The sequence below is a fragment of the Oncorhynchus clarkii genome, chromosome 2, assembly GCF_045791955.1.
Source record: "Oncorhynchus clarkii lewisi isolate Uvic-CL-2024 chromosome 2, UVic_Ocla_1.0, whole genome shotgun sequence".
NCBI lineage: Eukaryota > Metazoa > Chordata > Actinopteri > Salmoniformes > Salmonidae > Oncorhynchus > Oncorhynchus clarkii.
Window position 1 is genome coordinate 88,377,904 of NC_092148.1, and position 15,542 is coordinate 88,393,445.

Consider the following 15,542-nt stretch of genomic DNA (forward strand, 5'->3'; position numbering starts at 1 on the left):
CTATATAAAGATTAATATCTGAGAGCCCTCCAAACCATCTGCTAATGATCATATATTTAGACTAATTCAACTAACTGTTGTAGTTTTAGGTTCTTTTTCTGAGACCTGAATTTGAATATCAATGACAAATAGTTTCCTTTTAGGTGAAACTCTATAAAAAAAATAAATTAAAAGATAAAAACGAGATTTGACTACCTCCGCTATTTGGAAAAGTTGGTATATTCAATAAACGACCAAAAATGACTTTCTGTATAGGTTTGCCTGCTGCATACATTTTAGGACTTATAAATGAAGGATATGTACCCATGGATTCTTGACGAATATAACTTAGAAAAATGCCTGATGATCTAAGCTAAACTGTCCTACCCCATCAGAACCAAAAATATAAGCTGGTTTTACGCCAATGTTTGTAAACGAAGTAAATGTAAACAAACAATATATATCCTCAAAACACGGTTAAGACTAGAATTGTGATCTAATGGACGGTCAGTCCTCGCATCCATAGTTGTCTATGAATTTGTGAGTAGTTTCACTTCTTCAGCCCAATCACTCAGCTTTATAACAGAAACAAGGGCGGGACAACATTTAGTTACTGTATCAAGTGCTGATTGGCGCTTTGAGAGACCCCTAGTGGACATTGTGTGAATGTCCAGCAATAAACTCATCTCAGTTCATAACATCGGGGTGGATCAGTGCATCGCGACTGTTGCCAGTTCAAGATCAAATGTGGAAATATAACTTCATCTTTAAAGGGTAGATCGCAAGATTAATTACAACGTTTTGACGCCACACTTGAGTGTTGATAATGTGTCTCAAGGAAGAATGAAGAAAGACAGCGGTTTCCCTGGGTTGAGTTGAACGATTTTGAGAAGCCGGAGGAGTGTGATTGTGCGGCAGGAATCATCGTCATGAGCGCAGGTTTGTTGACTGGCACAAAGTTGATGAGAAGTGTCAATCGATGTCGTTTGGGTTGTCGAATTTGTAAAGCAAGCTTCATTTACCTGTGTAGAGAATAGACTTTACACAAACCTATAAATATTCGTTTAATATTGTTATTTAAACAATGCTACATTTGGGATCCAAATCTATTTTATTTGGTATAAAGTCATAATTGGAGCTGTTTGGTGGCTCCAATACACAAGTCTAGTGTTTATTGTCGTCGTGCCTGGAGCATTGGATTAGTCCACTTGACCTAAGAATGGATCTAGACTAGAGGGAATTTCCACCATATTTCTTACATCAGTCCGTTTCTTTTGAATCCATATGAAGAAAAGTGAGCAAGTGCACCTTTAGGGTAGAGAATTGGGATACAGTTACTCTGTCTACGTGATCACTCAGCGGTCACACGACCTGGCACCAGCTCCATACTCCCACTCCTACCGCTGCTTTGTTGGCTGGACCATTAATATGATTACTGTACTGTTGAGGTGTGTGTGTGTGGAAAACAACAGTCATGTGATATGCCTGGTATTTCAAACCCACTGAGTGGTGTTGTGGTACTTGGTGAAGGGCCTACTTGATCAACAGGACACACACACAAAAACCCGTCAACCTTTACAACAGGACTGACCTTTTTCTTCTCTTCCACCCAGCATCTGTCTGCCTTTTCAGATCATTTACATGTTTAATGGGTTATTATTTTACAGTATCACTATTTTCTTATACTTGAATAATGTTGAGAATTTTACCTTTTTTACTTTCATTTATGAGCTTGATGTCTTGATGATGGTGCCACTTTCTAACACCTGTTCATTCTCTCTCTCTCACTCACTCGTTCTCTCTCTCCCTCACTCGCTCTCTCTCTCCCTCACTCGCTCTCTCTCTCCCTCACTCGTTCTCTCTCTCCCTCACTCGTTCTCTCTCTCCCTCGCTCGCTCGCTCTCTCTCTCCCTCACTCGCTCGCTCTCTCTCTCCCTCACTCGCTCTCTCTCTCCCTCACTCGCTCTCTCCCTCACTCGCTCTCTCCCTCACTCGCTCTCTCTCGCTCTCGCTCTCTCTCGCTCTCTCTCTCTCTCGCTCTCCCTCGCTCCCTCTCTCTCCCTCGCTCTCTCTCTCTCCCTCTCTCTCTCTCTCTCCCTTTCTCTCTCTCTCTCCCTCTCTCTCTCCCTCGCTCTCCCTCGCTCTCTCTCTCCCTCGCTCTCTCTCTCTCCCTTGCTCTCTCTCTCTCCCTTGCTCTCTCTCTCCCTTGCTCTCTCTCTCCCTCTCTCTCTCTCCCTCTCTCTCTCTCCCTCTCTCTCGCTCTCTCACTCGTTCTCTCTCTCCCTCACTCGTTCTCTCTCTCCCTCACTCGTTCTCTCTCTCCCTCACTCGTTCTCTCTCTCTCTCTCCCTCTCTCTCTCCCTCTCACTCACCCACTCACTCGCTCTCCCTCTCTCTCTCTCCCTCACTCACTCTCTCTCTCTCTCTCCCTCACTCACTCGCTCTCTCCCTCTCTCCCTCGATCCCTCTCTCTCTCACTCGCTCCCTCCCTCCCTCACTCGCGCCCTCCCTCACTCTCTCTCTCTCTCCCTCCCTCCCTCCCTCTCTTTCCCTCCCTCGCTCCCTCCCTCCCTCTCTCTCTCTCTCTCTCTCTCTCCCTCCTTCCCTCTCTCCCTCCCTCTCTCGCTCACTCCAGGCATGCAGAAACCACCAGTTGCCCCCAAACCAAAGAATGCCCAGCCACAGAGGCCAGGGCCCTCACCCTCCTCGACCCCCAAAAGAGATGGCCTTTTTCAGGCTTCCCTCTGTACACCAAAGACGGTTAAACCAGCTCTGGCCCCTAAACCTCCATGCCTACCCAAACCATGCCTCACCACTTCTGTGGAGTCCAAACCACCATGCCTACCCAAACCATTCCTCACCACTTCTGTGGAGTACAAACCTCTTTCCTCAAAGACTGTCAATCACCATCAGACTTATTCTCAGAGACCATCAGAGATGTCTACAAGTATAGGTCTTCTGAAGTCCAGGAATACAATACCTGATTGGGATAATATTATTCCTGTCTGTCTGTGTAGCCAGAAGAACTGTCTGTGTGTTGGGAACAGCATCACAACGGACACAGTGATTAACACAATTCCTAAAGACTTGAAAACATTGCATAACAATTGCAAAACGCAGGAATCTAGAATAAAGCCTGTTCTCAGATCTCGATCTGGAGAGAACAAAGGGGTCAACAACAACAAGAGGAAAGCAGTCAACAACGCTCTACCAGACAATTGCGTACAGGTTGTGTTGCTGTCCACCAATAACCACCTCTTAAACCCGAAACAGAACCTCAACTCAGACATTGTGACGCCATCATCACGCCCTGACATAAAGCGCCCTCTTCCTCAGAGAACGCATAGCAATGAAGCCAACGGTAACGTCGTCACCACCTCCTCTAATGCCATTGGTCACGGAGAACGGGAAGATCCCACCAGCTCCACAGGGATTGGCAGAGACACTGGCACATCCAATCAGAACCCAGCTGCCCCTAGGAAGCCCCTCCCTGTCCCCGTACCACGGAAACCCAGGAAGTCTGTTCTGGTTGGACAGGAAGTCCCAGAGGAGGGGAGGCAAGGGAGGGAAATGACTGTCAGAAAGGTGTCACTGGAGAGGAAAAGCAGCCCATCTCTGTCTGTCAACGCACCTGCTACTCAGGCACACAACATCCCAGAAAGTCCTGCCAGTACAAATGATAGCTGGGAGGGTCTCCCATCCTCCAGGACACCCGGCCCGCCACCTGTTCCTGCTCCCCCTCCCAGAAAGGAAGCCTTTCTTTCTGAACCTGAGAGAGCAGCACCGACCTCCTCTGCCACCTCCTCTCAGCACCTCCTCCCCACCTCCTCCCCTCTGCACCTCCTCCCCTCCTCTTCCTGTCTGCACCTCCCTCAGGATGTAGAGGAGGAAGAGCTGAGATGGGTGGATGACGCTGTCTATGAACTGGAGTGTTCAGTGGACAAGGAAGAGGAGGAGGAAGGGAGGAATGAAGAGGATGAGATCCATGATAAGATTAGTTGTCATCCTTTCTCAAACAGTCGTTCCAACCAGCTGGAGCTCAGCTCCAACTGCCACTTTCCCCTCACCTTAATAACCACTGGGAGTTACAAAGAAAGCGCGAGTGCTCAAAACAAGATGGCCGGCTTCCCCAAGAAACTGCAGAGACGCAGCTCCCCAGCAGCGTGGGTACTGAAGAATGAACTGTCAGAAGAGAGAGAAGTGGAGGAACGAAAGACTTCCGATAGTGACGATGATGGAGGTGCCCTCACCAAGGCCACGAAAGCTATGAGAAAGCTCCCTGCAACCCCAGGAGAGGATAAACCAAAAAGGAACAGAATCTTTCAGACGCTGGTGTCTCCTGTATCCCTTAAGAGGAGCACAGACAACACACAGACAAAGGGCAGCTTGCCAACAGATGAAACGCTGTCACCGTCCAAGCCATCTCGCTCCAGCCGGGGGAAACAGAAGGCCAAGTCCTTCTCCTCTGCCGACCTGACCCCCTCTGAGGGACAGAAACAGAACTCTTTCCGGAGGCTTCTCAATCTGAAACTCTCTGTCAAGAGGCTGCCCAAGCTGCTAGCCAAGGGAGGCCAGTCTCTAGACAGCACTGCAGCTGAGGCAGAACAATATGCGGATGATGTATTCCAAGACCGTGGCGTCTGTTTCCAGGAACGCCTGGGCATTCGGGTGGGGAATGCCCGCAAGTTCTCCTGTCCCCAACTGGGGGTGATTGGGGTTGGGGCGGAGCAGAGCGTGGACGGGGATGAGATCCACTACCCCGGAGCGGAGCAGGCTGTGGAGTATGAAAATGTTCCCTATTACGAGGCCATACCTGAGTATTTTAACCAGCCTGTTGGACTGGGATTATGGGGGAGTGAGCTGGGGGTGGGTACACCACCGGACCAGTCGGAGTGCCACAACCACCTGTATGATGATGCCGATATCTATGAGGAACAGGAGCCGTACCATCCCCTGAAGAGACACAGTGAACACAGCAGCACTGAGGAATTCTTCTATGAGGAACAGGAGTCGTACCATCCCCTGAAGAGACGCAGTGAACAGCAACTGAACCAGCACAGCAGCACTGAGAGGTATTCATTCTTCTTGTTGCCTGGGGAGACAGACTGGTACTGACTGGTTCTATCTCCGCAGCACTGAGAGGTATTCATTATTCTTGTTGCCTGGGGAGACAGACTGGTACTGACTGGTTCTGTCTCAGCAGCACTGAGAGGTATTCATTCTTCTGGTTGCCTGGGGAGACAGACTGGTACTGACTGGTTCTGTCTCATTAGCACTGAGAGGTATTCATTCTTCTTGTTGCCTGGGGAGACAGACTGGTACTGACTGGTTCTATCTCCGCAGCACTGAGAGGTATTCATTATTCTTGTTGCCTGGGGAGACAGACTGGTACTGACTGGTTCTGTCTCAGCAGCACGGAGAGGTATTCATTCTTCTTGTTGCCTGGGGAGACAGACTGGTACTGACTGGTTCTGTCTCATTAGCACTGAGAGGTATTCATTCTTCTTGTTGCCTGGGGAGACAGACTGGTACTGACTGGTTCTGTCTCAGCAGCACACCTTTCATAGGTTGGTGGTTGATCAAATCAACGTTTATTTGTCACGTGCGCTGAATACAACAGGTGTAGTAGATCTTACAGTGAAATGCTGAATACAACAGGTGTAGTAGACCTCAGTGAAATGCTGAATACAACAGGTGTAGTAGACCTCAGTGAAATGCTGAATACAACAGGTGTAGTAGACCTTACAGTGAAATGCGGAATACAACAGGTGTAGGTAGACCTTACAGTGAAATGCTGAATACAACAGGTGTAGTAGACCTTACAGTGAAATGCTGAATACAACAGGTGTAGTAGACCTTACAGTGAAATGCTGAATACAACAGGTGTAGGTAGACCTTACAGTGAAATGCCGAATACAACAGGTGTAGTAGACCTTAGTGAAATGCTGAATACAACAGGTGTAGTAGACCTTAGTGAAATGCTGAATACAACAGGTGTAGTAGACCTTACAGTGAAATGCTGAATACAAGAGGTGTAGTAGACCTTACAGTGAAATGCTGAATACAACAGGTGTAGTAGACCTTACAGTGAAATGCTGAATACAACAGGTGTAGTAGACCTTACAGTGAAATGCAGAATATAACAGGTGTAGTAGACCTTACAGTGAAATGCTGAATACAACAGGTGTAGTAGACCTTACAGTGAAATGCTGAATACAACAGGTGTAGTAGACCTGACAGTGAAATGCTGAATACAACAGGTGTAGTAGACCTGACAGTGAAATGCTGAATACAACAGGTGTAGTAGACCTTACAGTGAAATGCTGAATACAACAGGTGTAGTAGATCTTACAGTGAAATGCTGAATACAACAGGTGTAGTAGACCTCAGTGAAATGCTGAATACAACAGGTGTAGTAGACCTCAGTGAAATGCTGAATACAACAGGTGTAGTAGACCTTACAGTGAAATGCAGAATACAACAGGTGTAGGTAGACCTTACAGTGAAATGCTGAATACAACAGGTGTAGTAGACCTTACAGTGAAATGCTGAATACAACAGGTGTAGTAGACCTTACAGTGAAATGCTGAATACAACAGGTGTAGGTAGACCTTACAGTGAAATGCCGAATACAACAGGTGTAGTAGACCTTAGTGAAATGCTGAATACAACAGGTGTAGTAGACCTTAGTGAAATGCTGAATACAACAGGTGTAGTAGACCTTACAGTGAAATGCTGAATACAAGAGGTGTAGTAGACCTTACAGTGAAATGCTGAATACAACAGGTGTAGTAGACCTTACAGTGAAATGCTGAATACAACAGGTGTAGTAGACCTTACAGTGAAATGCAGAATATAACAGGTGTAGTAGACCTTACAGTGAAATGCTGAATACAACAGGTGTAGTAGACCTTACAGTGAAATGCTGAATACAACAGGTGTAGTAGACCTGACAGTGAAATGCTGAATACAACAGGTGTAGTAGACCTGACAGTGAAATGCTGAATACAACAGGTGTAGTAGACCTTACAGTGAAATGCTGAATACAACAGGTGTAGTAGACCTTACAGTGAAATGCAGAATATAACAGGTGTAGTAGACCTTACAGTGAAATGCTGAATACAACAGGTGTAGGTAGACCTTAGAGTGAAATGCCGAATACAACAGGTGTAGGTAGACCTTACAGTGAAATGCCGAATACAACAGGTGTAGGTAGACCTTACAGTGAAATGCTGAATACAACAGGTGTAGTAAACCTTACAGTGAAATGCTGAATACAACAGGTGTAGTAAACCTTACAGTGAAATGCTGAATACAACAGGTGTAGTAGACCTTACAGTGAAATGCTGAATACAACAGGTGTAGGTAGACCTTACAGTGAAATGCAGAATACAACAGGTGTAGTAGACCTTACAGTGAAATGCAGAATATAACAGGTGTAGTAGACCTTACAGTGAAATGCTGAATACAACAGGTGTAGGTAGACCTTAGAGTGAAATGCCGAATACAACAGGTGTAGGTAGACCTTAGAGTGAAATGCCGAATACAACAGGTGTAGGTAGACCTTACAGTGAAATGCTGAATACAACAGGTGTAGGTAGACCTTACAGTGAAATGCCGAATACAACAGGTGTAGGTAGACCTTACAGTGAAATGCTGAATACAACAGGTGTAGTAGACCTGACAGTGAAATGCTGAATACAACAGGTGTAGGTAGACCTTACAGTGAAATGCTGAATACAACAGGTGTAGGTAGACCTTAGAGTGAAATGCTGAATACAACAGGTGTAGTAGACCTTAGAGTGAAATGCTGAATACAACAGGTGTAGGTAGACCTTACAGTGAAATGCTGAATACAACAGGTGTTAGTTAGTAGACCTTAGAGTGAAATGCTGAATACAACAGGTGTAGTAGACCTTACAGTGAAATGCTGAATACAACAGGTGTAGTAGACCTTAGAGTGAAATGCTGAATACAACAGGTGTAGGTAGACCTTGCAGTGAAATGCTGAATACAACAGGTGTAGGTAGACCTGACAGTGAAATGCTGAATACAACAGGTGTAGTAGACCTTACAGTGCAATGCAGAATATAACAGGTGTAGTAGACCTTACAGTGAAATGCTGAATACAACAGGTGTAGGTAGACCTTAGAGTGAAATGCTGAATACAACAGGTGTAGGTAGACCTTAGAGTGAAATGCTGAATACAACAGGTGTAGGTAGACCTTACAGTGAAATGCTGAATACAACAGGTGTAGTAGACCTTACAGTGAAATGCTGAATACAACAGGTGTAGTAGACCTTACAGTGAAATGCAGAATATAACAGGTGTAGTAGACCTTACAGTGAAATGCAGAATATAACAGGTGTAGTAGACCTTACAGTGAAATGCTGAATACAACAGGTGTAGGTAGACCTTAGAGTGAAATGCCGAATACAACAGGTGTAGGTAGACCTTAGAGTGAAATGCTGAATACAACAGGTGTAGGTAGACCTTACAGTGAAATGCCGAATACAACAGGTGTAGGTAGACCTTACAGTGAAATGCTGAATACAACAGGTGTAGTAGACCTTACAGTGAAATGCTGAATACAACAGGTGTAGTAGACCTTACAGTGAAATGCTGAATACAACAGGTGTAGTAAACCTTACAGTGAAATGCTGAATACAACAGGTGTAGTAGACCTTACAGTGAAATGCTGAATACAACAGGTGTAGGTAGACCTTACAGTGAAATGCCGAATACAACAGGTGTAGGTAGACCTTAGAGTGAAATGCTGAATACAACAGGTGTAGGTAGACCTTACAGTGAAATGCCGAATACAACAGGTGTAGGTAGACCTTAGAGTGAAATGCTGAATACAACAGGTGTAGGTAGACCTTAGAGTGAAATGCTGAATACAACAGGTGTAGTAGACCTTACAGTGAAATGCTGAATACAACAGGTGTAGTAGACCTGACAGTGAAATGCTGAATACAACAGGTGTAGGTAGACATTAGAGTGAAATGCTGAATACAACAGGTGTTAGTTAGTAGACCTTAGAGTGAAATGCTGAATACAACAGGTGTAGTAGACCTTACAGTGAAATGCTGAATACAACAGGTGTAGGTAGACCTTAGAGTGAAATGCTGAATACAACAGGTGTAGTAGACCTTAGAGTGAAATGCTGAATACAACAGGTGTAGGTAGACCTTACAGTGAAATGCTGAATACAACAGGTGTAGTAGACCTTACAGTGAAATGCTGAATACAACAGGTGTAGGTAGACCTTAGAGTGAAATGCTGAATACAACAGGTGTTAGTTAGTAGACCTTAGAGTGAAATGCTGAATACAACAGGTGTAGTAGACCTTACAGTGAAATGCTGAATACAACAGGTGTAGGTAGACCTTAGAGTGAAATGCTGAATACAACAGGTGTTAGTTAGTAGACCTTAGAGTGAAATGCTGAATACAACAGGTGTAGTAGACCTTAGAGTGAAATGCTGAATACAACAGGTGTAGGTAGACCTTACAGTGAAATGCTGAATACAACAGGTGTAGTAGACCTTAGAGTGAAATGCTGAATACAACAGGTGTTAGTTAGTAGACCTTATAGTGAAATGCTGAATACAACAGGTGTAGGTAGACCTTACAGTGAAATGCCGAATACAACAGGTGTAGGTAGACCTTACAGTGAAATGCTGAATACAACAGGTGTAGTAGACCTTACAGTGAAATGCTGAATACAACAGGTGTAGTAGACCTTAGAGTGAAATGCTGAATACAACAGGTGTAGTAAACCTTACAGTGAAATGCTGAATACAACAGGTGTAGTAAACCTTACAGTGAAATGCTGAATACAACAGGTGTAGTAGACCTTACAGTGAAATGCTGAATACAACAGGTGTAGGTAGACCTTACAGTGAAATGCCGAATACAACAGGTGTAGGTAGACCTTAGAGTGAAATGCTGAATACAACAGGTGTAGGTAGACCTTACAGTGAAATGCCGAATACAACAGGTGTAGGTAGACCTTAGAGTGAAATGCTGAATACAACAGGTGTAGGTAGACCTTAGAGTGAAATGCTGAATACAACAGGTGTAGTAGACCTTACAGTGAAATGCTGAATACAACAGGTGTAGTAGACCTGACAGTGAAATGCTGAATACAACAGGTGTAGGTAGACATTAGAGTGAAATGCTGAATACAACAGGTGTTAGTTAGTAGACCTTAGAGTGAAATGCTGAATACAACAGGTGTAGTAGACCTTACAGTGAAATGCTGAATACAACAGGTGTAGGTAGACCTTAGAGTGAAATGCTGAATACAACAGGTGTAGTAGACCTTAGAGTGAAATGCTGAATACAACAGGTGTAGGTAGACCTTACAGTGAAATGCTGAATACAACAGGTGTAGTAGACCTTAGAGTGAAATGCTGAATACAACAGGTGTTAGTTAGTAGACCTTATAGTGAAATGCTGAATACAACAGGTGTAGTAGACCTTACAGTGAAATGCTGAATACAACAGGTGTAGTAGACCTTACAGTGAAATGCTGAATACAACAGGTGTTAGTTAGTAGACCTTATAGTGAAATGCTGAATACAACAGGTGTAGGTAGACCTTACAGTGAAATGCCGAATACAACAGGTGTAGGTAGACCTTACAGTGAAATGCTGAATACAACAGGTGTAGTAGACCTTACAGTGAAATGCTGAATACAACAGGTGTAGTAGACCTTAGAGTGAAATGCTGAATACAACAGGTGTAGTAAACCTTACAGTGAAATGCTGAATACAACAGGTGTAGTAAACCTTACAGTGAAATGCTGAATACAACAGGTGTAGTAGACCTTACAGTGAAATGCTGAATACAACAGGTGTAGGTAGACCTTACAGTGAAATGCCGAATACAACAGGTGTAGGTAGACCTTAGAGTGAAATGCTGAATACAACAGGTGTAGGTAGACCTTACAGTGAAATGCCGAATACAACAGGTGTAGGTAGACCTTAGAGTGAAATGCTGAATACAACAGGTGTAGGTAGACCTTAGAGTGAAATGCTGAATACAACAGGTGTAGTAGACCTTACAGTGAAATGCTGAATACAACAGGTGTAGTAGACCTGACAGTGAAATGCTGAATACAACAGGTGTAGGTAGACATTAGAGTGAAATGCTGAATACAACAGGTGTTAGTTAGTAGACCTTAGAGTGAAATGCTGAATACAACAGGTGTAGTAGACCTTACAGTGAAATGCTGAATACAACAGGTGTAGGTAGACCTTAGAGTGAAATGCTGAATACAACAGGTGTAGTAGACCTTAGAGTGAAATGCTGAATACAACAGGTGTAGGTAGACCTTACAGTGAAATGCTGAATACAACAGGTGTAGTAGACCTTAGAGTGAAATGCTGAATACAACAGGTGTTAGTTAGTAGACCTTATAGTGAAATGCTGAATACAACAGGTGTAGTAGACCTTACAGTGAAATGCTGAATACAACAGGTGTAGTAGACCTTACAGTGAAATGCTGAATACAACAGGTGTAGGTAGACCTTACAGTGAAATGCTGAATACAACAGGTGTAGGTAGACCTTACAGTGAAATGCTGAATACAACAGGTGTAGTAGATCTTACAGTGAAATGCTGAATACAACAGGTGTAGGTAGACCTTACAGTGAAATGCTGAATACAACAGGTGTAGTAGATCTTACAGTGAAATGTTTACTTACAGGCTCTAACCAATAGTGCCAAAAAGGTATTAGGTGAACAATAGGTAGGGAAAGAAATAAAACAACAGTGAAACAACAGGCTATGTACATTCTTGTATGTCTCATGAAAAGTAGTTCCATACAAAGGGGGGTGGGGGGGGGGGCTCGTATAGTATTCTCAATAAATCAAAGTCTTCAGGTGAAAAATAACTTACACCTGAAAAGCGGCGCTTTTGTAGGAGTGATTCTGAGTCATGACAGACTAAGGGGAAGTATGCTTAGTATGTAGTGTTAATGGAAACTCCAGTCTGGTGAGCTGGCACTAGATTGGCACTGAAGCACGTTGGGGAGTGACACATCTTTCAGAGATTCACCAAAATATCCAGCTGCGGTGAGTTCAGTGTAATGAGGGATGTTTGTTTGATGACCCTTCCCTCAGAAACATAAGCAACATTTCAGTACATTTACATTTTTGGTGACTGTTACTTAGAGACCATAGTCTTGCATCACTGCCTCACTCTTTTAGATGTTTGTTGTGACCATTTTACCGTCTAGGTCTATTCGGTGCAGACTTTAAAGACATGGTGTCAGTGTCATCGGTACGACCGGCACTGAAAATGGTCTGACTAAAAATCAGTTGGCGTTTGAAAAATGTTTACTGTGTTCTGTGCCTTGAACCAATGGCTCAGTGTTTAAGTCAGTGCTGCTTACTTCCACAAAACAGCCATAGAAGCATCTCTACTGTAAACAGGGTATATTGCCTCAGTATGCACAGAGAAGGAGACTACATCAGGTAGCCATTTGCTGTGGCCCAGTTCTTAATAAATCCTACTAGCCCCTATCAATAGTTCTGCCTAGCCTTTTGCTAGTGGTTAGGATTAGGGTGGAGTTACCGGTTTGGAACCAGGGCTTTCTAATGTTTGGGTTGACCTGTGGCTTACACCTATCCAAACCTTTCATTTCCTCAAGTTCAAGCAGCTAGGAGTAGGGAGGAGTGACTGGTTTGGAACCGGGGCTTTCTAATGTTTGGGTTGACCTGTGGCTTACACCTATCCAAACCTTTAATTTCCTCAAGTTCAAGCAGCTAGGAGTAGGGAGGAGTGACTGGTTTGGAACAGAGTCCTTTGTTATGTTTGGGTTGGCAGCAGAGGTGGCATCTAGCCAAACCCCCTCAGCTGACCCAAGGCATTGCTTTTTGTCTTGATCTTTTATGTTGTGTGTGTGAAAGATTGAATAGTGAAATGTCTTGTCCCTGGTCAGTCTCTCTTTTAATGTGTGCACTGTGTGGTCACTGTGTGGTCACTGTGCGGTCACTGTGCGGTCACTGTGCGGTCACTGCGTGGTCACTGCGTGGTCACTGTGTGGTCACTGTGTGGTCACTGCGTGGTCACTGCAGGACATGGTGGAAAACTACTGGACATGATGATGATTCTTCAGTTAAAAAGACCCCCCCCCCCCCCTCCATGATAACTTATATCCATACTCAGGCGTTTTACTAATCTCACGTTGTTACTAACCTCACCTCCCCAGTTCCCTTCTCTCCCTCTCTCACATTTATACACTTTAAGGTCACACTCTGTCTTCACACCTCTTCTTTCCCATAGGTGTGAGACTGTGAGTTTCAGGATGTTTCTCTGTGTGTATGTGTGTATGTGTGTGTCTCTGTTCCTACTGATCATCTCTTGTTCCAACAGGAGTTCTATAGATGAGGATGTTGGCCCGCTAGATGAAGGTCAGTCGGATGAAGACGTCATGGTTCAGAGTTCAGATGAAGAGGATGATGAGAGTTCCTCCTCTAGCAAAGGAGAACCTGAGAAGCCTGAGGAGAGGGAGGTAAGACACTGAGGAAAGGGAGGTGAGACACTGAGGAGAGGGAGGTGAGACACTGAGGAGAGGGAGGTGAGACACTGAGGAGAGGGAGGTGAGACACTGAGGAGAGGGAGGTGAGACACCTGAGGAGAGGGAGGTGAGACACCTGAGGAGAGGGAGGTGAGACACCTGAGGAGAGGGAGGTGAGACACCTGAGGAGAGGGAGGTGAGACACCTGAGGAGAGGGAGGTGAGACACCTGAGGAGAGGGAGGTGAGACACCTGAGGAGAGGGAGGTGAGACACCTGAGGAGAGGGAGGTGAGACACCTGAGGAGAGGGAGGTGAGACACTGAGGAGAGGGAGGTGAGACACTGAGGAGAGGGAGGTGAGACACTGAGGAGAGGGAGGTGAGACACTGAGAAGCCTGAGGAGAGGGAGGTGAGACACTGAGGAGAGGGAGGTGATACACTGAATGTGCCAGTTAGCAGACGTTTCTACGCATGTAAAGGGACTTACGGTAACAGTGACGCATGCATTTCTAGGATCTGATCCCTGCGAGTATTGAACCAATAACTTTGGTGAAATGTAGTGATTTATTAGACATGTTTGTACCTGTTTCCGTGCCAGGCTGGCAGTGGTGCCAAGCGGAACAAGATAGTCCACATCGCCAGAGAGATCATGAGCTCCGAGAATGTATTTGTCAAAGTCCTGAAGCTTCTCCATATCGTGAGTATTCGGGCACTTATCCCCTCTCTCTACATATTTGATAGCCTATCAACACAGTTTTTGTTGTTGTTTGTATGAAGCCATCTTAATCTCCAGTCGTGTGGGTTTGTGTGTTTCTGTACGGTATAGTTTTCATCTCGTGAGAAGTCCCGTATGTTCTCCAGACTGCTCCATGTGTGTTTGATTATGCTAACTACTGAGGCACACCCCTTTATGAGGAACACACGGGGCCTTTCTGGGTTTTGTACACTACACCTCACTCCTCTCAGCCGCACAGCTTGCATCTCTGTTGGTTTCCCGAGGCCTCTCAGCGGTGGTGTGATCTGACGGTGGTCCGAGAGAAAGAGAGAGAACATGCTCAGCGGGTCAGAACATGCTCAGCGGGTCAGAACATGCTCAGCGGGTCAGAACATGCTCAGCGGGTCAGAACATGCTCAGCGGGTCAGAACATGCTCAGCGGGTCAGAACATGCTCAGCTGGTCAGAACATGCTCAGCGGGTCAGAACATGCTCAGCGGGTCAGAACATGCTCAGCGGGTCAGAACATGCTCAGCTGGTCAGAACATGCTCAGCGGGTCAGAACATGCTCAGCTGGTCAGAACATGCTCAGCGGGTCAGAACATGCTCAGCGGGTCAGAACATGCTCAGCGGGTCAGAACATGCTCAGCTGGTCAGAACATGCTCAGCTGGTCAGAACATGCTCAGCTGGTCAGAACATGCTCAGCTGGTCTGAGCTGGAGTCACTTAATGGTGTTTGTTGAACTCAGTGACTGTATGTTTTGGTCTAACCACTAATTTCCTGGTTAGACCAAAATCTGAACAAACTGTAATAGTAAAATAGCTGACGTCTAGGTTCAGCTAGGGATTTTTCAAATTAGTTACCGTACACAAGACTAGTTTATTTTTTTCTCGTTGTTTACACATACAGTACATTCCAAGGACTAAGGGGTGGTAGGTCTGCACAGGATATGAAGTGAGAGACTTGTGCTGTAGGCTGTGCCACAGATGAACCATGACTGACTGAGTCACTATCTCTGAAACCACACTGTGGGGGAGAGACAGGAAGTTATGCTGTAGGCATGTGTTTGATTCAGCAATCAGACCTTTTTAACCAAATCAGCAACACTTGTGTCCAGTGTAATAGAACATGTATTGGTTGGGGGGGGGGGGGGGGGGGGGTGGTGGTGATGATGGGGCATATTGATATTCATATGGTGGAGCCATGATTTGTTATGGGGGTGTCCTGTGCAGTCCTCCTACCCACCCCAGTACTTGAACCCCCCCATCTAAGCTGAGCAGTGTATTGTGACTGTGAACTGCAGATGTAAGTTACAGGA

General features: G+C 45.2%; 1 protein-coding gene across 1 annotated transcript in view; it reads left to right on the forward strand.

Annotated features, from left to right (window-relative positions):
• The first annotated feature begins 673 nt into the window (after positions 1-673).
• The window catches only part of LOC139375932 (FYVE, RhoGEF and PH domain-containing protein 6-like), a 31,526-nt gene continuing 16,657 nt past the window's right edge, over positions 674-15,542 (forward strand). Inside the window, exons 1-4 of the mRNA XM_071117907.1 lie at positions 674-918; positions 2,615-5,051; positions 13,366-13,504; positions 14,108-14,206. Of these exons, the coding sequence (XP_070974008.1) occupies positions 909-918; positions 2,615-5,051; positions 13,366-13,504; positions 14,108-14,206 (2,685 nt within the window). The 5' untranslated portion in view covers positions 674-908. The remainder of the gene's footprint in view (positions 919-2,614; positions 5,052-13,365; positions 13,505-14,107; positions 14,207-15,542) is intronic.